This window comes from Lepisma saccharinum, chromosome 10, assembly GCF_977018435.1.
Source record: "Lepisma saccharinum chromosome 10, izLepSacc3.1, whole genome shotgun sequence".
Taxonomy (NCBI): domain Eukaryota; kingdom Metazoa; phylum Arthropoda; class Insecta; order Zygentoma; family Lepismatidae; genus Lepisma; species Lepisma saccharinum.
In genome coordinates, this window is record NC_139238.1 from 22968109 (window position 1) to 22991648 (window position 23540).

The 23540-nt window shown below is 38.2% G+C and overlaps 1 protein-coding gene across 1 annotated transcript in view; it reads left to right on the forward strand.

Annotated features, from left to right (window-relative positions):
* The window catches only part of LOC145993816 (uncharacterized), a 387953-nt gene that overhangs the window by 167845 nt on the left and 196568 nt on the right, over window positions 1-23540 (forward strand). The window contains exon 15 of the mRNA XM_083129646.1: window positions 5653-5768. Within this exon, the coding sequence (XP_082985772.1) occupies window positions 5653-5768 (116 nt within the window). The remainder of the gene's footprint in view (window positions 1-5652; window positions 5769-23540) is intronic.

Below are 23540 nucleotides of genomic sequence, written 5' to 3' on the forward strand. Positions count from 1 at the left end.
CTGCTAGAGTGGCACGGTGTCAGAAAATGTTCTGTTGCAAAGTAGAAAATCATGGGAAATGACCATTTTACTTTTGTAGTGTTTTTTTTTCTTTAATTATTATTACTAAAGAAATCGAACCTCGTAATTTGTATTTGTGCCTGTTGATATATATGTGTTATACACAGTGACATAGTGAAAACGTGCATGGTTTTAATGTTACCTGTTTGAATTGTTCCGTGCCTAATACGCACCACAGTTTTTGGGAACAAAAATTAGGGAAAAAAGTATGCATTATGCATGAGTAAATACAGTATTCTCCCTGGAGATTAACACACTTGTGTACCTGAAGACCTTAAAAAAGATGTGTTTAGTTGCTTCTGAAACCACACATTTATAACCTGGATGGGCCTAGCAATGGTGCCAAAGCAAGTCCCCTTGAGTTTTTTTTTTTTTTTTTTTTTTTTTTTTTTTTTTTTTTTTTTTTAGATTTGGGAAGAGATGGTAATCCAAAGGGGTGAATTTCTGTACTGTGTCAGTAGTCCGCCGAAATGGTGGTTCTTTGTTCTGGAGGAAGATGACTTGTCTGGACAACTTACTTGACAGTTTATGTCTCAGCTGATTAAGAAGTTATGAGTAGTGTTCACATGTTATGCTGGAGTTCTCAAGATATTCAACTAACAGCACATCATTCTTATCCCAGACTACAGTCGCAAGAACCTTGGTTCTGGGTACAATACCTGGTGGAGGCTCATGGTTCAGATCCCACTTTAAACTGTAGGTCCAATCCCGATTTGCCTTACTGTGCATAAAGTGGACTTAAAACACCAAATCAGTCAATCAATCAGTGCAAGAACCTTGACAGCTGACTTCAAAACTGCAATTTTTTGGATGTGCTGAACCACTCCACCTCCATGCACATGACTGTTCTTATGTCTTGGAATCATGCAAATAGATCCAGGTCTTAACTGTCAACAATTGGAGCATGAAACGATCACCATCCTGCTGCAATCACTGAAGAACTGCTTTGAAGTGATAGCCCGAGCATGCTTTTGGTCTGCATTGAGAAATTTTGGGATCCACTTCACAATAAGCTTTCTCATGTCAAGGTACAAGGGCCGTACCGAAAGTAATGCAAAGTGGTCATAACCTCTTTATTAACTGATGTAGATCGTTCAAATTGCACATGTAGTTGGAGTGACTCTTCCTCTATACAAACCAGCTACTCAACATAGTCTCCATTTAAAGCAATGCATTTGTGCCATCGTTGAACCCAACTCTAGAATCCTCTTTGAAAAAAGCCCGGTGTACACTGTCCAACATCCACAAAAGGCTACAGAATGTGTACGGAGATGACACCATTGACAAGAGCAATGTTCACAGGTGGATGAAGAAGTTTACAGAAGGGGAAACCAGCATTGAAGACAAACTACACAGTGGGAGACCATCAACTGCGACCACTGACACGGATCGTCAGCAAGTGGATGAGTTGATTGCACGTCATTCTCCTTGATTTCCTGGAATGCGGCCATACCATCAACAGCGAGCGGTACATTGAGACACTCCATAGGCTTAGAGAAGCCATCAGGAGGAAGAGACCGCACAAGAATCTGAAAGCGATCCACATTCACCATGACAATGTGCGACCACACACCTCTTTGGCAACTAATCAGGTGATCGGCAAAATGGGCTGGTTCATGGTCCTCCATCCACCGTACAGCCAGATCTGGCACCCTTAGACTTCTACTTGTTTGGTCCCGTGAAGGACAGTCTTCGGGGACAACGATTTGATTACACAGAAGATGTGAAAGTGGCTGTGAAGAAGTGGATGTCGGACAGTGCATACCAGACTTTTTTCAAGGAGGATTCTAGAGTTGGATTCAACGATGGCGCAAATGCATCGCTTTAAATGGAGACTATGTTGAGTAGCTGGTTTGTATAGAGGAAGAGTCACTCCAACTACATGTGCAATTTGAACGCTCTACATCAGTTAATAAAGAGGTTATGGCCACTTTTGCATTACTTTCGATACGACCCATGTACTTAGCAAAAATTCTATTATATCTAAGATCATTTCGTGTACACTTTCTTGTACGATCATGGCTGCAGGGCTCTCCAGATGTGACATCATATGTGCTGAAATATCCGGTCCAAAATTTGGCAACCCAGTTTATCATGGTGGCATAGGTCCCCCATTGTTTGTGCCATATCCTCAAGAATTTGCTTGCAGGAAGACATACTTGATCACTGCCTTGCTGTTGTTTCCACAGAAACTTTCCTGATTTGCTGCCATGTTCAGTTCACATGTGCCAAACACAAAGATATACATAGGACAGTCAAATGAACACCTTAATTTGTTTTTCATGTAGTAGATTTCTGCATGTAAAGTTGCACAAGTTTGCTGCATTTTAGCATAGACCCATTGCTGATCCGCATATATTTTAAGTCTGAGTTAGTGCCTGAATAACTTACGAAGAAGAATATTTGGAATCTATGTGCAGTCACTTATGAGCCACTGCGAAGGTATTTTCATCTACCTGCGTGCAGACTGAGGCCATTGTCGAACTTCCTTCTCTATTTGTAAACAAAATGACGTAGTAAGCATTGATTTTTCATTTGCCGTAGAATGTCTATAAGTTTTAGGCTTCCAGAGGGCAAGAAATCACTGCTCTTTGCTGGTGCATATGTATTGAGGAGACACCATCTTTAAAATGACAAAAATAATGATGTGAAGCTCACTTGATCAGTGTTGCAGCCTTGAGGTCATTTTATAAATAACACTCATTACCTCATGTAAATTTGAGCTGTTTACAGTTTGTCGGACTTTTAGGGAATCATTTGACGGTCCTTTGTAATTGTGATAGAAGGTTCATGCTTTGTCACAAAAACCTACAACCTTCAATTCAACGTATAATTTGTTCATATAAAACAGAAGAAAGCTCAAAAACTAAGGACTTACCAGCATTCCTGTGTAATGAACTCTGCACTGGAGGGTCTCTGTTCTAGTCCTGGCCTGGACACAAGTATTCCTGAGTGTCACTTTATTAATTTCATTTAAGCATCATTCACCCCATCATCACAATTAGTCAAAAGTGGCAGAAAATGCAAAACCAGAAGAATTAAAGTAGCTTATCTTGGAAATAGTAATGCTTAATTGCATTTATGGTAATTTCTTTCTTAATTACTAATTGAACACGTATTTTAAAAATACAAGACTTACTTTACTTACGTTTTGTGAGTATCTGGTTTTCCTTGAACGACGTTTCGAGAACAACTGTTCCCTTCTTCAGGTTCTAAAGTTACATAGGCTATCCAAAATACACCATAGTCACGTCAATTCTTTTTACCCAAAATTCCGGGGACAAGGATACAGGTTTGGTTATTAAAAAAGGAAAAATTGGAATCCATATTAAAACCTTTTAAAACTTACAAGCCCTTCGTTATTGCTGATTCACGATTTAAAACCATCTCAGTCTAAAAGAACACTTCCCAATGAAAGCGATAAAATTATGAAAATGAGACTTGCATTTCACGACCCCGTACTGATTTTGGGATGCCTCCTCAACGAATGCAGGAAGGAACCTGTCAGCGCGCCACCTTCTCCTCCATTTTCCCTACCTACTTACGTCATATCTAACTCGAAGTATTGTCTTTTTTGACCTCGCGTAATACGTCCGGGGTAACATGGAACCCTATCTTCTTATACTCCCGCTTTTCCCATTTCTTAAACATCCCTACCCACATTTCATCGACGTTTCCATCGTCCCTGTTTAATTTATTTTCCCTCCCCTTACAAATACAAATTTCTTATATGTTACAATTACAGGTGCACGTCAAACTACCATGCCGTTTTCCAAATTAGAGACTGCTCCTTGGAATGTTAAAACTTTAAGATTGCAGCACACGCAGACCGTGGCTATACACAGTTTTAAAGTTTTAACATTCCAAGGAGCAGTTTCTAATTGGGAAAACAGCATGTTTTTATTGTTTTTTAACCATACACCATTTACCAATCCTATATCCTGAACCTATGAAGAGGTCGACGTGGTTATGATTTACACATAACCTAAACGTGAGCAGCCTGAGGAAGGGAGCAGTTGCTTCCCGAAACGTCGCAGGAGTAACCTCGATACTCGCAAAATGTAAGTTAATATTATATATATATTAAACTTGTGAGTAATTTGCACAACCTTGTGTAACTTGAATCATTCTGTAGAGGGAAGCAGTAATATTTCAATGATGTATGAAATGGTAACGACCAGGTTGGCCTATGTCACCTCTTACCCGATGGTCTATATTAAGTGATTGACTCAGATCTCACCATCAAAGGACAGGATGAGGGTGTGTGTGTGTGTGTGTGTGTGTGTGCTCTTTCATCAAATTATTATTCCTATTATGATTATTTTAATAAGATAGATGAGAAATTTTATATTAAAAAGGGTTAAATTTCCATCTGTAAAAAATCAAAAGCACTTCAGTGCACATAAATATTTATGAATTTGTGTTTTGTTTATGTGAGGTGCATCTAGAAAGTAAGTTCCGATTAGCCATAAAATAAAACAAGATCATCGTAGGAATTGACATTTATTGCATTAGTTCCTGTGACTCACAACCTACTTTCCAACATATTCACCACTGTTGTTCAGGCATTAATTCATTGTGTGGCACTAAATTTTGTATGCCTGTGTTGTGTGTGTCTGCCGCCAAAGAATGGAACTGGTGTCGCCATCAAAACGTTGTCATGCCAGAAACTGCTGCAGCTGAAGGACGAAATGAAAGTCGCTAGGTCTGAGGTTGGGCTGTACGGTGGTTAGTCAAAGAGCTTCCACTTGAAATGGTGCAAGTGAGCCAACATGCACCCAGCTGCATGGTGTTGTCCACATTGGATCGGCCTTTCATGAATTGTCTGCACCATCATCTAATCATACAGCCTGCATACCTCGCACAATCTCTGCTGGCATCTGCTTCTCAGCTTGCAAAACTCTGATTACAGCATGTACCTTGCAGATGGCTGGAGACTATATGAGAACAGCCATATTTCTCCTAGCATTGTCTTAAAACGACACCAGGTTACTGCACCAGATTATAGCCACATAACACCTCTTCCTGCCTGCATATGCATGTCGCACTCTAACTACTATACTGTTCACATTTTCAGCTGGCGGCTGGGAAACAACGGATCAGCGATCAGTTGAATTCTCTTCAACTGACATCGGGCTTTTTTGTGTCAAATGGCACCGAACATTGATGGTGGGACGAAACAAATGAACATTCGATACACCGCTTTTGCCAAATTTATTGTAAACGGGCAAGAAAGAGAGTTGATCATTGATGTTACTGTATGAAAGTTGTACAAAAGTACACAAACCACCCTAACACTGTTCAAATGAGCTAATAAAAACTCACAAAAAGATATGCTTGCTTGGCAATGCTGCTACTGGAGAGCGATGTTATCTCTACAGCTTTTACTTCACAACTTTGATTGTTGACACCCATCGAGGCACACACCTCCGAAGACAATTGGTGGATAGATATAGCTATGTAGGTCAGCCACTAGATGAGCGTACGATCAGTATAGTACCGTGTACAGATGCCATTGGAACTTACTTTCTGGATTTGTCTCGTAGATAGGTATATTAGGTAATTCAGTTTGTGTTTATCATTGATTCACAGAGCCACGTGGATAAAAAAACTGAAAAAATTGCCATGCTTGAAGAGGAAATGGAGGCCAGAGAGGAAAGGATAGCTGCACTGCAACAAAATATTGAAGATCTGAAGAAGAAGCTGAAGTGAGTACAGATTAACTTATATTCTTTCAACTTGCATATTTTCTTGCTTTTTATTTCAGTGAAGAAGTGCAGCAAGTATTGTTCATTTTTTATGGATAACAGAAAAGTAGATAAATAATTTAGAAGTATGCTTTAAGTTTTTTCCCTTAGCAGTGATGCAAATACGCATGAAGCTGGAATTTGCGTAAATGTGCATGAAAGCATGGTTCCATTTAGAAATATGCAGAGAGCATTGTAATTACCTTAGCAAAACAAAATGCCCCTTGTTTTGTTTGGTAGAGCTTCATTCTAAGCCAAAATTATGCCTACATCATTTACATATTAGAAGTTCTGGCTTTTTGATGCAGATGGCAACGTTCTCGTCCATCTTCTGGCAGCTAGCGACCTGCAGAACGTGTTTTGTGGTTGCCTTCTTGATACTTGGCTGGAAGAGTGGGATCTGGTCAAAGGGAACAAGTTTCACGCTATTAAGCCCACCATAGGTGTATGGCATTCCTCATCGTGCCCCTCCCGCCGAGAAGAAGTTGTTCTTACTTGACTATGTATTGGACACAGCCATCTAACACATCGTCACTTGCTGCAAGGACTGGACCCTCCGATGTGTCATGTTTGTAATGTCATTTTAAGTATTTTTCATATTCTCATCGAATGTGTCGATTTTGCTTTCCTTAGGCAGACTTTTAATCTTCCATCTGTCGGGAGATGACAACAGTGTTTTATCAAATGATTTTAGCTTTTTGAGAAGAGCTGGTCTCTTCCACTGTCTGTGAGGAAGTTTTTAGTATATTCTTACTTTTTAATGTATTGTGTTTGTCTTGTGCCAGTCCCTTTACAACCTTGCACTTTTAGCTTTTGCAAGGGACTTTTTACACCCCTTGTTTTAAATTTTAAGTAAGAGTTTTCGATAAGGGGTTATTTTCCCATATGCATTGAAGGGTGAAAAATGACCTACGTACTTTCAATTACCCCTACCCTGTGCTTGAATTATGCCAGGATAAGCATAAATTGATAGAAGTATTCTCGGATGACAATGAACACCAAAGTTTTTTTAAAAAAGCCTTGTTGCAATAGTAGTAATAATCAGGGGTAATAAACTACAGGCACCCGGTCGCATGATGCCTGAAAATTTTCACCTGGTGCCTGAATTTTTAAATTCAGTTTGTAAAAAATGTTTTTCAAAAATGTTTGTAAACAGTTTTTTTCAAAATATTTCAAGTTCACTTACAGAAATTTCCCAGTACCTTGTTTTAAAAAAAATAACTAGTATAGTAAGTGTTTTTTAATATTTATGTTTTCTGTTTCACATGTATAATTAAATCAGAATAATAAATATGAATACAGAGAAACTAGTACTCACTTTATCCGTGAAACTGTTTTTTTTTCTACGTTCTATTAATTTCAGTGGCCACTGCCACCATCCTCGTTGGAATTTTCTGTTGCTTGGCGTGCGTCTTTTGTTTGTGGTTTTTCGGCTGCCGTTAGGTGCGATGTTGTTAACTGTACGTCTGTGTCTGTGTCGTCTGCTATTTCCCGCTGATAACTGTTGTAGTAGGGGAACCCAAGTGTGGTGCGCCTGTCTGCTATCGATGTTTAGTTCGTGCGGAAAGTGCATTTTGGCATGCATTTCCTTGATTCTGGTGTCTACGAGTGTGTGGGCAGTGTGTTTGACTTTATACCTTTTGAACCAATTCCAAAATAACCAATAAACTAAACAAACACAAACGGTACTTCCTCTCCCCCCCCTTGATAACCCAGGTGTATATGATGTAGAGTGCGACTGCAAGGCACATTACATCGGTAGGTCCATCAGATCTGTCAATGAAAGAATCCAACAGCACCTAACAGATGCGAAAAAAGCCCAACCCACTACTGGTTTTGCTAAACACATCAAATACAATAGCCATAAAATTCAAAAGGTACAAGTCAAACACACTGCCCAAACACTTGTAGACACCAGAATCAAGGAAACGCATGCCATAATGCACTTCCCGCACGACTTTAACATCGATTGCAAACAGGCACACCATACCTGGATTCCCCTACTACAACAGTTAACACCGGGAAATAGCAGCAGACAACACGGGCGCAGAAGTACAGTTAACAACAGCGCACCTAGCAGCGACCGGAGAACTACAAACAAAAGACGCACGCCAAGCAACAGTACAGCAAGTTCCAACGAGGATGGTGGCAATGGCCACTGAAATTAATAGAACGTAGAAGAAAAAACAGTTTCGCGGATAAAGTGAGTACTAGTTTCTCCGTATTTATATACTACCGCGTCTCTCTTTCCCAATTATGAATAAATATGACATAAATTTCTGTACTGATGCTAGCTGAATTTTAAAATTCTGTAGGATGGCCACTCTGGTTCAAGTATTAATTAGTTTAAATTCAGTCATGTATTAATTAATATATTAAATGTTTTAAGACAATGGTAATTGTCTTAAATTTGCATGAGAAAAAATTAGTTCTAAAAGATGATAATATTACCCATATTCTTTGTTCTTTGGCTCTATTAAGAGGAAGATTATACCTTACTCTGTAAACCTGTGCAATTATTTTAACTTTTGGACACAAATCAAAGATATTTAAGGCTAAAGTCAGTGGTAAGGAAGGAAAATCAAAGAAATTGATCATGGCACAAATTAATACAATTGTATCTGCATTCAAACGAGGGTATATTATCCAGTAGGCTGAATTGAAGCTTAATCTAATTAAATAATTCATCTTAGTATAATGCATTGTGAAGCATTTTTGTGATTTAGATGATTAAATTCTCTTGAATTATCGATCACGTGAACTCGGAAAAGTTTTACAAGCTTTCAAGAGTCAATACCATTCTCATTTTCTGAATTTCTGTGCAATGTGGATAATCAATTCATTAACACACACACACAGACTATTGTGGAGGGTTTAGGAGTCTGCCTGGCTTATATGTATTATGTCTTCGAGGATCCCTGTTGTATATCTTACTTTATCTATCTATCTATATCTATCTATCTATCTATATCTATCTATCTATATATATATATATATATATATATACACACACACACACACACACCCTCCCTCCCCTTTTCTCTCTCTGCATATGTTCATGTTAGAGGGGTTGGGGCCATGTGAGGGGAAGTGGTATGGTTGGGAATGGGTGTTACGTACATTTGAGTCTGTTTAGGAATTTACCCTCCGCTCCTCTCGTCGTTAGCAAGAGACTGGTAATCATCATTTGTGGTAATCAAAACGTCCTGTTTCACCTTAATAAAAAGGTTTATTCTTTGTGATTGCACTTAACAACAATTTAGAAACTTAGAAACATACATCGCTATTGTTCTACATATCTCCATGTTACAGACATCTTGTTGCTATGCTCATTAGAGCTTGTTGATAAATCTCAGTTCGTTACATTATGTTGCCAGGTTAGCACATGAAGGTTAGTCTATTTATCTAGCTGATGCTAGTTGCCTGTGACATCTTAATTTGACAAATTAAAAAAGTAACAAACACAACATTCCAACTAAATAACGAGGAACTGTGTGTGATGTCCGAGGCATTACATGGGGTTGTTTGGTGGAGATAAGATCTGGCTCTATAAGTTATTGTGTGGCCTTATCGAGGCCAGGGAGTGTGGTTGGTTGCACTCATGGCTGATATGTAGGCCCTCTGCCATTGTTCCATACTGATCTGTTGTCAGAATGGCATAAAGTGTGAATGATAGCTACCTGGAAGCAGTTATTTTGAGTGATATTTTGATCCTTTGTATGCACGGGGACGGGAAAGTCCAGATTTTGGGTTGTGAAGCAGTGGTTGTTGATCCTGAGGTTAAGGACCATAGTTGTTTCTCCTATATAAAAGCTACCTCTGATGTTGCAGGTCCAACATTAGTCGTGACCATGTTATAATATCATGTGACACTATGCAAATGTGCATGCACTAACTGAAAGAGTCCAGTGGCACAGTTGGGAGGACAACTGGAAATGAAACACAGATGGGGAAGTAGGTTCCATAGTAACAATCTCCAGAATGTCTGTCTTTATTCATTATTATTATTATTATTAATACTAATAATAATAATAATAGTATTTTTGAGAACTAATTTTGGAACATCTTATTCGCCTGTTTTATGATGAATCTTCTTAATGTACATATAGATATTTTTTTACATTCCACTCTTTTCTGGGGAATAAATTTTAAATGGGACATGGTTGGTTTAAACCAGTACTGAAATTAAAGGCTTGACATATTGCTTTTGCTCGCTAATGATATTAGTATTTGAAGAAATCAATAAGAGATAGAACAATTATTTTGAAACTGGTATCTGCACTTTTTGTTTAAAGTGGAAAATGCAGGTTCCTGAAGAAAGGAAATTCTTTTTCTATTCTCGTAAGGCCCTCCATGACGAATGAAAAATCTTCTAGATAATTTTCGAGGATTTCGCTATTGGAACTTTTGCAAACAGTTTCATTTGAGGTTGAAGAAGATCGGATCGATCTTGCCCAGGATAGGGACAGACTGAAGGCTTGCAGCGCAGGACTCCCAACTCCTACAGTAGTAATCCTAGACAACAGTGTGAGCTGGAAAAATGTTCCTACACTGTAGCATGATTCGGAGATATCCTAGCAGTGTCTACAAATAAGAGATGACAAGCGTCTGTACACAAAACCGCATATCATCGCGCCCCCTGAGTTTGCTACCAGGAGGACAAAGACAGACATGCACAATCGCAACTCAAGTCAAATGGTGAAGGAGGCACGTAGTTACATGTACAATGTCAACTGAAGGCAAATGGGGGGGAGGGGGTTACAAGACGTTACAACACGTACACCACTAAAAGTCAAATTGAGGTTACTTACTATTTACAGAAGATGTTCGAAATGAGCCCCATCCACTTGTTTGAAGGAGAATGCAGACGGAGTATTGAACCAGACCAAGTAATCAGTGTTACTACCGCGATGAAGATTCAACAGGACTATTTTGCTTGTGTTCTCGTAAGCAAACAGACCGGTCCACAAAAGTTCGAAGTGACTTTGAAATACTGGACGTAGAAGAGTTGTAGTGTCTTACACACTTTGTTCTACGAACGTGTTTCCTGTATCTTCCGTTACCGTGGTTCTGTTTGTATGTGTGTGTATTGGTGGTTAAAGTGTTTGCAACGACAAGAAAAATTAATGGTGCCGGAAGGGCACGTTCTGGCACAGACAAAGTGGAAATTATATTTCTTTTCGGTGAATGTGGCAGAAACTACCATGCCGCTGCTAGATTATTTAACGAATTGTATCCCCAACACCCTAGTATTGATCATAAGTATGTTTCAGACCTTGTGAAAAAAATTCATGAAACACAAAGCATCAATGATAGACGTCCAGAAGGACCTCACATCGATGAGGCAACAGTGTTGAAAGTTATAGGACGCGTGGCTGTAAACCCTGAAACGTGTCTCAGACAAATAGAAGAAGCAAGTAACATTCCACGGAGTTCTATCAGTAAGGTGTTAACATTACACAAATATCATCCTTACAAAATGCAGATAAAGCAAGAGCTAGGAGATGATGATTTCGATAAACGAATTGAGTTTTGCGAAATTATGTGTGACAGGATTGCTAACAACGAGAACTTCTTACACAACATCTGTTTCAGTGACGAAAGTTCTTTTTTGCTAAATGGCTGTGTTAATAAACACAATGTTCGAGTATGGGCAGATGTTAATCCCCATGTTGTGAGGGAAAGCCATACGCAAAGACATGAGAAGGTTAATGTGTGGGCAGGTAGGAAACCACATAATTGGACTCTTATTTCTTACTGGCAATTTAAACGGTAATCTGTACCTGCAAATGCTAAGTGAAACAGTGGTTCCCTTGGTAATGGACCTTGTAAGTCGATGTCAACGGTGTGTCTGAATTTGATGCTGACAATATCGTTTTTCAGTAAGATGGATGTCCTGCACACTACAGCCGGGATGTACGTGAGTACTTGAATGAACATTATCCCAATAGGTGGATAGGCCATCGTGGTACCATCGAATGGCCTGCAAGATCGGCTGATTTGTCTCCAAACGATTTTTTTTCCCTTTGGGGACACCTTAGATCTGTTGTGTACAAAGAACCTAGTAGTCTTGCTTATCTGCAACTAAGTATAATAGCAGCCTGTAGAGACATTTCAGCAGACATGTTAAGCAAAGTGCAACATGCATTTTATACTCGTCTTGTTCTACTGCCAAGAAGTGAATGAGGCTCATTTCGAACATCTTCTGTAAATAGTATGTAAGCTCAATTTAACTTTCAATGGTGTACGTGTTGTAATATCTTGTAACCCCCCCCCCCCCCATTTGCCTTCAGTTGACATTGTACATGTAACTACGTGCCTCCTTCACCATTTGACTTGAGTTGCGACTGTGCATGTCTGTCCTTGTCCTCCTGGTAGCAAACTCAGGGGGCGCGATGATATGCGGTTTTGTGTACAGACGCTTGTCATCTCTTATTTGTAGACACTGCTAGAATATCTCCGAATCATGCTACAGTGTAAGAACATTTTTCCAGCTTACACTGTTGTCTAGGATTACTACTGTAGGAGTTGGAGTCCTGTCCAATGCTGGTCACATTCCACATTCGATTTCACGCCATTGTCAATTGGAGATTTGTAGAGACCCCGGATTTGCTGTATTATTGTTGTTATGATGAAACCTTTCACACGACATATTCTTCGACCCCCCCTTGCTATTTAAAAAATTGAGTCGACCCCAGCCTACTCCCTTGTGGGGGGCCCGGGTAGGGAATGGTTGGCCTCACAACATTTCCCCCTGAACATCATGGAATATGTGTTTTGCCATTTCTTCTTATTTACAGCCGTTCTCACAATACCCAGGGTGGGGTGAGACTTTATGGACACCCTGTATAGCTCCCAACTGGAGAGACCAAACGTGATTGACACATCAGTGTTTCAAAGACAACAGATCCCATTACGGTAGCACTGACAGATACAATTCCACACAGCAGCAGTTTGCAAAAGAGGAGCGCTGTCTCATTAGCTCAGTTCATAGAGCAATTGCACAGTATACAAGGAATTTTAAGTCAAATCCTGGCCACCGACCTCCATGGTGGAGTGGTTAGCACAGCATGCTACGGTCTCAGGTCTGAATCTCAGCCTGGGCATGGGCGTTCTTTTTGAGTGTCCCTTCTTCAATTTCATCATACCATTATTCATCTTCATTGTTGTGATTAGTTAAAAGTGGCAGAATAACAATGTAACTATTTGTTCGATTCCTGACCAAGGCTTCATTTCATTTTTTGCTGAGATTTCTACACAGTACATTTCCTGTGTGGCCCAGTTTGTAACATAATACTTTCCTGCCTTCATAGTGCCGGTCCATCCTGTGAATAAACACATGAGCATTTATAAGAAATGCACTTAATCACTAGTTTACTTAGTGATATAAATATCATATCCAATTTTATGGTTTGATATCAACCAATGCAAAGCTTCAAAAAACTTCTATTCAATTTATGCTGCATAAGCTTTTAGATTTGTATCTGTTCAACCAAGATCTTCAAATTATTTTTCAATCAAACCATGCTTAAGGAACAATCATTTTTGCACATCAGTAATGTTTGTGTTTCCATTCCAGACTTCTGATTGAGGGCCGAAGTAGTTCTAAAGGTGCTCCTTCCACATCATGTTATTGCTGATAAAATTAGTGTATTTTTTGGACTTCTTTCCATATCAGGAAAATTATTATGATGAACTTATTAATGCATGTATAAATGATATTAAATAAATGCTTTTAATTATTTCTTGAAAATTTTGGATGCAAAATTATTTACCAAGAAAGAGAGAATTATAATTTTTTTCACCTACATCATGTTTGAAAAAGTTCACATCCTTTTCAAAGCAATAGTGGTGTTATCAAAATTGAAATACAGCACGAGCCAAAAGTGTAGAACCACCCCCTATAAAAGTCAAATTGGCTGAGACACACCAACCCAACATCCTGACACTTGATGTGGATGGTGGTGGGGGGCAACTGTGTAGACCAGGCTACCAAGATGACCACCATCTTGTCAAAACTTAGCTAGGGTGCCGGGCAGTGAGAGCGTGTCTTCTGGGAAACTGAATACAACATCTGTATAACTGGAACCGATAGCAATGTACAATTACATTGACAGTTACAATTAAAATCAGCATGTACCTTGTTATACGAGGTGTAGGAAATTTTCACTAACAAGTATCAGTTCTTCTTCTGAAAGTGCTTCAATTTCTCTCCTTTCTTTTTCAGTTCTTCTCATGTATGGCATCAGGTTTAATATCTTGGTATCTCTCCACGCAGATGTCATGGAAATGTCTGTTTCTTGTGCAAGGTGCCGGAGGGGTTTTTGAGGAGTACGTTCCAATTGTGCTCCACCGTCATCTAGTTTCTCCTCAGTAAGCACATGCCGTTTCACCTTCACTTCTTATCAAGAACAGACCCTGATTACCTAAATTTGTTCACAAGTTTTCAAACACGTGGCAATTCTGCTGCAAAATGCCTTCTAACTTCCCTACAAGAATTCATAATGACATAAAGAGTCATACATGAAAATTCGTTGTTTTAAATTGTACTTATAGCATGGCATTATTAGACTTCAGAAAAGCACCAGTAATACATAAACTAAAAAAAACAATCTAGAACACTTGTTAATACCTTAACATTTCACAAACACGTGCATACTGGACACCAGCTATCTGGATACTGAAGCACTGACACATCCAGTGCCAAGGCCAGTGTAAAGCTGTGGGTCTAAATGCCGGCAGATACTCCTCGTGCTAGTCGCCACTCCATGGGCGACTTGACAGTGAAAAGCACTGTATAAATGTAACATACTAAAAGGAAATTTAAAAATCTGAAACCATAGTCAACTTCACAAAATAGTGTAATAGTGTGTGACAGAATTTATGGCAAGATATTTTTTTTGGGGGGGAGTCCTAAAGAGCCATCAAGTCAGGGCTGTATGGTAGATGGAGCACAATTTCTAGATTAAGTTTATGGAGAGTTATTGTAGTAGTGTAAGAACAAGCATTGTATTGAAGAATATATGTGCTAAATCTTGCCTTTTTCTTCATGTAGAGTAGATTTTTTGTTTCACTTCTTCACTGGAATTAATATTGTGCATCTGGGATCGTTTCTGCTGGAGATATTGTCCTTTGAGAATTCCACATGCTTCCATGACATACTTGCTCTTCTGCCCAAATACATATACACTCTTGCTTGTGCAGAACATTTGCTCCAAACCTGTTTTCAGTTGTCGAAATTCCAGGTTTCATTCATTTGAGAAAAATTTAGCAGTTGGTGATGGAATTGCATAAATAGCTATGTATAAGGGAGATATTTGACAGTTCCAAACTAGGTGTGGTGCATACGAATCTTTGAAAAATCACGTATCAAATCCTAATGGTTTCAGATATCAAATCTGGGATTCAGATCTGCTGTTTTTATTTTTACATAAATAGTTCACCTTATGAGAAAACACAACTTGTTAATTTAGAATGTATATTGTTGTTATGGCATAGTTTTGTAATGTAATGCTTATTTAGGCTGTAAAAATGAAAGTGGAGGGGGAGGGAGAGTGAAAGAGAATGAATTAGAGAGAGAGAAAGAGAATAAAAGAAGGGAGAGAAAGGAAGATAATGAAAGAAGAGTAGTATGAAAGAGGAAGAAAGAAATAGGAAGGGGAGAGAAAGAGAAGGAAACATGGAGGAAGAGAAGATGGAAGTGGACAGATAGAAAATGATGAAATAGAGGGAGGGAGAGTGTAAGAATACAGGAAAAATAATGAGAGAAAGGAGAGAGAGAGAAAGAAAGAAGAACAGGAAGGAAGGGAGAAAGAGAGAGGATAGAAGTAAATAAAGGGAAAATAAGATGGAGAAAGAGGAAGGAAGATACAAAAATAAAGAAAACTGGGATAAGGTGATGTTCTTGGTAGCAATGACCACCAAAAAAAAAAAAACACCCACGAAAGAACATTGTCTCAAGTAACAAGAACCAACCTATGTTCTGTGGTCTAGATCTTGAATTCGAAACTCCTGAATGATATATTTGTTAATTATGATTCATCATTGATCAAATTATCGTGAAGGGCCTGACAATAATTTATTCTCGAGAATCGCAATGCTGCAATTAAGCTCGGAAGAGGACAACAAAGATGCATAGAATATAATGCATACTTTAGTCGTCAATAACATTAGAAATAGTACATACCCTAAAATCTAGTGTGTCCAGTTGGGAGGAGCGATCATCTCCATAGCTATCACAGTGTTTAGCAACATTCGTCCGGTGATTCAAAATTCCGTTGTTAATTCGCAATATTTCATTCAGTGGCGGGGTTCATGGCATGGTTCACGTGTAAATCAGTGATTGTGTCTGTGTGAAGATGAAATTTTAGTCAGTCTGGTGTAGTGTAAGCAGATCAAGAGGACTTAACATGTCGGGTAAACGAGTTAGAATATCCGATTATTTTAGACAAGATAGCAAAACATCTAAACTTGATAATGCCATCCATAAAAGTAATTCTGATGCCAATGTAGAGGAATTTGAAGGCATTTCTCGGAAGACACAATTAAAGGGGGTGTATCAGTAAGTGATTCTGCTGTTTCAAACTCTCTTGCCAGTGATATTGCCAAAACTCCAAATGAACTTCCACAACAGCCTCTATTAATGCATTTTCCTCAGAAAACATTTGGCAATACAAGAAGTTTCCAGGCTGATTGGTGTAAGTCTTTTAAATGGTTGGATACAGCATTCACGTTTATTCAACCTTTTGTTTTCCATGTAGATTTTTTGGAATGGATAGCAAACATTCACAAAATTGGCTTTAATAACTGGAAACAAGTTCTGGATAAATATTCTGGTTTTTGAAAACACAACAGTCAGGCTCATAAAGCTGCTCAGATATCGTGGAAGTTTTATGAAAGAACAAGTTAAAGAATTGTCAGTTTGTAGTCTAGTAAGTGGCTCAAATAATAGAAAACAAATTATAGATATATTACGATACACTGCCGTTCAGTGAAAAGAAAGCATCACGAAACTGACCCAAGTCCTAATGAAGGATATTTCCTTGAATTGCTTGAGCTCTTTTCAAAAACCAACTCCTTCGTACATGAATGAAAAGATGAGATTTCGGAGAATATGACTATATATCACACACACCTTACAGAGGATAAGGTAAAGAATAACCGTAGTAAGAAAACCATGCATTTTCAAAACATTCCACTTCCGAGCACACCCGAAGCTCACCTGATCTCAAGTTGGCCACGCTGCCGCTATGGATGATGGGAAACCATGCAGCCTGAGAGGCGATTGAACCAACGACGCCCATTGGCTGAGATTTCTTTTGGAGCATTCACTTTACTCGATTTCCTACTCCACTTATTCTTTACATTCTCATCTGTAAGGTATGTGTTATGTATAGACGTATTCTCTGAAATCTCATCTTTACGTTGATGTATGATGCACATCACAATTTTGTTTCTTAACTGCTGTCACAATAATTAAAGCTTCCCCTTCTGAGCGAAAATAGCATTGATATCATAGGAAGAAAAGCATGTTTTTATTTGTTTAGACTCAGTACCAGCACGTTGTCTGCTGTGACGTCACACTATTGGACTTCATTAGTCGTAAATAAATTTGCTGAAAAACTTGAACAACACTGAGAGCAGTCTTCTGGGGGTGTCAAAATGATCAAATGAAACTTTCAACACAAATGAAAACAATGAGAAAACCTACAACACTAAGAACAATCTGTTGAATACATTTGATTAAAATGGTTTTTCTAGAAATCTAGTTACTAATCGAGTAATTGTGATTAATTTTGTTTGGTAAACTAAATCCTTTTTATTGTTATCAGTTCAAAACAATTGTTCCCATCATTGCGTTGATGGTTTACAAGCTTCGTTTGCCTTGTGAAAGCATAGAGAAGGTTTTTTTTTAGCAAATTTCACTTTCATTTTTGTAATATTTCATTTTTATACAGGGTGAGGCAGACAAGCGGGAAGATTAAAAAAATTCACAAAAAATAGAGAGATCAAATATTATGTATTTTTTGAACATGAATGTACTGTGCATGAGTAGAACTTACTAGTGTATCTGAAAAATGTTCATTTTTTTAATATGGTGTCAGTAAGATGGCATTCTTGGTTTTGCACACATTGTCGGAGTCTCCATGAAACGCCTCTCCATTCAGAAAAAGTAACAGTGTGGTGTGCATTATCATCTCGTGGAATCATCGCCCTCTACTTTTTCGAAAATGAACACGGTAACGGCAAACGCTGGACGTTATGCTGACATGTTGGTAACCTTTTTCCTGCCTATCCTCGATGACTAAGACCCAGATGAAGAAACACTCTTCCAGCAAGATGGCGCAACTAGCCATACTGCCAGAGTATGGATGTGCTTAGACTTGCATTTCCTGGTCATCTTATCAGCAGATTCGGCGATATTCCATGGCCTGCCCGTTCACCCAACTTGGTGGTTCCTTTTGTGTTATCTCAAATCCAAAGTATTAAAGGACAACCCTCCAAGAACCAGGGATGATTTGAAGGAGCGAATTCGGCAAGAGATCCACAACATTCCGTTGGAGATGCTACACAACATCATGGGCGGATTTACTCTGAGCCTCCGACAATGTTTGCAACACCAAGGATGCCATCTTACTGACACCATATTCAAAAAATGAACATTTTTCAGGTACACTAGTAATTTCCACTCATGTACAGTACATTCGTGTTCAAAAAATACATAATATTTTCTCTCTCTGTTTTTTGAGATTTTTTAAAATCTTCCCGTTTGACTGCCTCACCATGTATATACAAAATACAGGAAATTTATGCCGATTTTTTTAACACTAACAAAAATTGCATACAAAATATTTGTAATAATTGCATTCACGAACAAGAATGCTCCAATACAGCAAAACACGTTGGGGGAAGGAGGCTCATGTATTTCACCGGTCAAATACTGAGTTGTTTCGACCAATGTGTGACAACTCGCATTGTCATGGTGAAGAATGATCCTGAGCCGCTGGTTGTTTTTTCTGATTTCCCCAAAGACTTCTGGCAAACAAATGGTTGTGTACCATTCAGAATTGACGATTCTATAATTCTCTACTGGCACTGTAGCCACATGTCCATTTTCCCCAAAACAACAGGTAACCATTTGCTTCGAAGTGCTTCTTGGACGAACAACTTTTGTTGCGTTTGGCTCATCTTGGAACACCCACACCGTTGACTGCCATTTGCTTTCGGGCTCATACGCATAGATCCAAGATTCGTCACCTGTGTAGATGTTATACACGGCTTTTGTGCGGGATCCAACGCGAACAAATCTTCTTCACAGCTAAATGTTCATGCAATATCTTATGTATGCTAGTCATACTAATGCCCAGGGATGCCTCAATCTCACGATATGTCACATGACGATCTTCCATTATCAGTTCTCGCACAGCATCAATGTTTTCTGGCACAACAGCCGATTTTGGACGCCCTTCTTTAGATTCGTCCGTGAGCGAATGATGGCCATGATTAAATTCACTAAACCAGTGATATACAGTGCTTTTAGATGGTGCTTCATCGCTAAAAGTCTAAGTGAGTTGATGATCGATGAACTGTTGTTGAGATAATCCACATCGAAAGTCATAGAAAATCATTGCTCGAAAATGTTCTCGAGTTAATTCCATTGTTGGCCTCCAATGAATTTTTTCAAGTCCCTGTAACAAAAAAAGAAAAAAAAAATAGCATCCATAAGCACAACGTTCTGGGTACATATACCATAGAAATGTCCAACTTTACGATGGATATATTAGATGTTACCTAGCAACATTAGTGTTGTCAGTTCCAGATACATAAATAGCAACCTATGTATTACTATGATTTTGTATGTTGTTTAATGAGCATAAGCCATGTAGACTCAAAAGGTTATCAAGGGCTCTCTAGCATTGTCCACCTTCTTGCAGGTTCTAACTGGAATCTGAGATTTGTAGCAGATTAAAATCTCCAATAATAATAATGTTGGCATTATGGAATTCTTTATAATTTTCAAACAAATTATAAAGATGCATAGAATTATCAATTGTTGAGGAAGGAGTAAAGTGTACTATATAAAAAGTTAAAGTGCTCCCCTGTGCATAGCACCATGCCATGAAGGCGTATAGGGGTGTGGGGGTAACGCCCCACACTTTCTTGATTCGGTCGTGAGTGGGGGTGATGTGATCAGCATCACACCCATGACCGCCTTTACTCCTCAGGGTTTCCCCCAGGTACCCATGTTATTCGACACTGGGTGGGTGCCGGGGCCGCTTCCATCGTTAGAAAAGTTCCCGGATTTGAACCGGCCGGGACCTTTAGCATGGTAGTCACACGCGTTACCGACTGAGCCACTGCAGCCACCTAAGTGGCCTATATAGTATATCTTATTTCTTAAATTCATTCATACACATAAGACATCGAAATTATCATCTAAAATGACATTCCTGGATGGAATGTTTTTCCTCACTGCTATTATTATTCCACCTCCTCTATTTCGGTCTTCCTTATTGTGACAATATATATTTTTTGATTATCACAAAACAACTCATTACTAAAAACACCCTCATGTAACCAGGTTTCTGTAATAATAACTATGTCATAGCCATTTGTAATATTGTTTACATAGAATTCTCGAGTCTTCTTGTTAAGCCCCCTTACATTTTCATAATAAACTGTTATGTTATCAGTAGTCATCATTTAGCAATAATTTGAAGTAATGACAGCAATTAAAGTTAGATACATCTTCAAGCATTCTTAAAATATACACATATTTTTCTCCCTCATGTGGGAATCTTGCAAAAAGAGATTATGTTTTTTGTCCCCTCTAATTTTTACTATGTCTAATGTATTGAATCCAGAGAAAATGGGGTGAGTTTTCTCCATTTCCAGAAATTATTTTCCTATTTTATGTAGTACAACTGAAAGTGTTAAGTGCTTGTGTGACTAGTTTAAACTTGCTACGTTTGGTGTTCTTAATATTTAAACATTTCAAATAGTTCGAATTAAGAAGGTTTGGCTGCCATCACCTGAAGGCACAGATCATGTTTAACATACAAAAGAAAAAAGTTGCAACTTACACGAATGGTAACTTCTGTAACCTGCATTTTGGGAGCAAATATCTTCAAAATTAGTCATTTATACAACTTGCAAACTCTTGAATTATGTACCATGCTCCTAAGAAAATTATTAAATAAATTAAATTGCGGTGTTATTCGCTCCTTTCTTGGTCAAACCTGGATGTCAACAAGTTTCGACAGACAGTAGGTACACTTAAGGTTGGGATCCTCTCCTTTGAACCTAATTTTTCTGGAGAAAATAGGTGAATATTATTATTATGCTCAGTTATCCTACCCACAATGCATGCAAAATGCATTTCGAGCAGCTGAACCGCCATCTTAAAATTCCCATCTGTAACTTTGTGACATAATATTTTAATTAGAAAAGAAAATAAATTATGAAAAAATATACAGTGCTAATCTGCTACCTTAAACAGAGAATTGACATTGTTTGTTGGAACTATGCATCATAATACCAGATATACAATATTATAGTAAGCATTTAATTCAAATAAACTATTAGTTTAAACGTTCTTAATTAATAAGAACACTGGCTTGCATGTAAACTACCAGACATGTTGTATTAAAGGAAGGAGCTAGAAGGTGGTCTCCAATTAATGATGAGTTGTCTGCTTATAAGATGGAATTGTTAGATAGTACAGGATCAATATAATTATGGTGGATTGTACTGTACTTACTGGAATACTTTTCTTCGTGTATCTCTGTGAAGCCCTTTGCATTTACCTGCAAGAGAGAAGAGACGTGTAATAAACAGAATAAACTTAAAGATGGCAACATGTCTGTCTGAGAAGAAGACATTGCAACACTGCTAACCTCTAGATGAACAATTCCAGTGTTCATCTAGAGATCAGCTACTATTCCCCTTCCCACCAACCCTTATAGTAGACCTCGCTCTCAAGGTGAGCGCTGGAAGCATCCAGACATTAACAGGTCACCTGTCTTCTTTTCGGACATGCACCCTGAAATAAAAATATCAAAATATTAAAAATACTCACCAAAATTCCAGCTAGAACTCGAAGATAGTTGTGGTGTTAACAAATAACATGATAAAGAATAAAACCAGAGAATGTAACAAGTCTACCTGGGATTAAAAACGGTGCATGATATCTCAGCACTACAGAGATTTTGCACCAAAGTGACACATGCCACTTCATTGTGGAATTTCCCTTATAGTAAAACCTGCTCCCATGGTGCAGCCACGTATCAAGTGGCTCACAGGCCATAACACTGCCTCTCTTCCAAGTATACAGAAATTAACATTTAAGAAAATGTTTATTGCACAAACATGAAAAGATGTGGTAACCAAAAGTCAACATAAAGCCCAGAATTCTTTCCTAAAGGGAATGGAGATATTTGTTTGATATAAAGAGCTTAAAAATTGAAACCGTGAACAAGCTTCGGGAAAGTATTATGCTCACTTTTGTGGCTGAGCTTAAGTAATCAACTTACCATTTTGCCACTGAAGGTTTGTGATTCAAGTCCTAGTCTGTTTCTTTGTGAGTCTCTCTTCATCAATTTCATCTATTGCACAACATATTTTTTGTGATAAAAAAGTTCAGTAAACTTGGATAGATGAAAATTAACTCGCACAGGTAAAGATTCTGATAAAGTTGTGTGTGTGTACAACATAATTGTCATTTACATCCACATTGTGTGGGAACTTTATTTGAAAACGGTGGATTGAACATATAGGCACCCAAGCACTGACTCTTTATAGTAAACAGGTTACTATACAAATGGAAGAGAATCATACCTGAAATTCAGCACTGCTAGCAGACGGCGGCACCATCGTTTAGTCAGATATATTTGCAGTACCGTCTGTATCTCGTTAACTCTTGTATTATGGAGAGGGAATGGTTCAATGTAGAGTTAGATTGTTTTGTAAAATGAGCATTTTAAAATTACGTCCAATTTGGGGGAAGTAGGTAGAAACATGTATGAAACAACATTATAGATTTCAGGTCAGTATGCTTTTGGTTCTTTTTGTTTATTATCGCTCACTTCGTTTGTGATTGCATTTACAACTCTCATCTCCCCTCTTAATGCATTTCTTAACCTGATTGTCTTATCTGTTACACTCCTATTTTGTCAGCTCATGCACACTTGTGTTATTGGTTACAACTAAGGCAACTGGGCTGTACACTTGCTTTTATGAAGACAAAAGCTATTTCAATCACCCAGTTTTGTACACATTAATTAAGGAGGCGAATGAACCATTCAAGGTCTTCTTGATATTTTATCTCAGCACTCTATACCAGCACTTTATTGTTACTTGCAGGAACTTTCATGTTGATCCATCCCTATGAACTGCTAAAATAGTTACTGTATGCTTGATGTTCCAATGTCATCAATGAATCAACAATACTATTCATTCTTATTTCTCATTATGGACAAAGCCTCAACTTCAGTTGCTTAGTAATCGCTTAAAAATTCCTAAATTCCATGCATTGTTTTTTCTTGTAACAATTGCTTTTGACATTTCCAGCATTGTTAAATAATTAAAAATATACTAATGTCTTTCCTAAGAACTGTTCTATTTCTTTACAACTTGAAGCAAAGCCTTGAACATCCGAATATTAATCAAATACCTGCAAGGAATTTCAATAAAATAGCTTACAATTATGTTGAATGTATACTGAAAAAGTAAAAT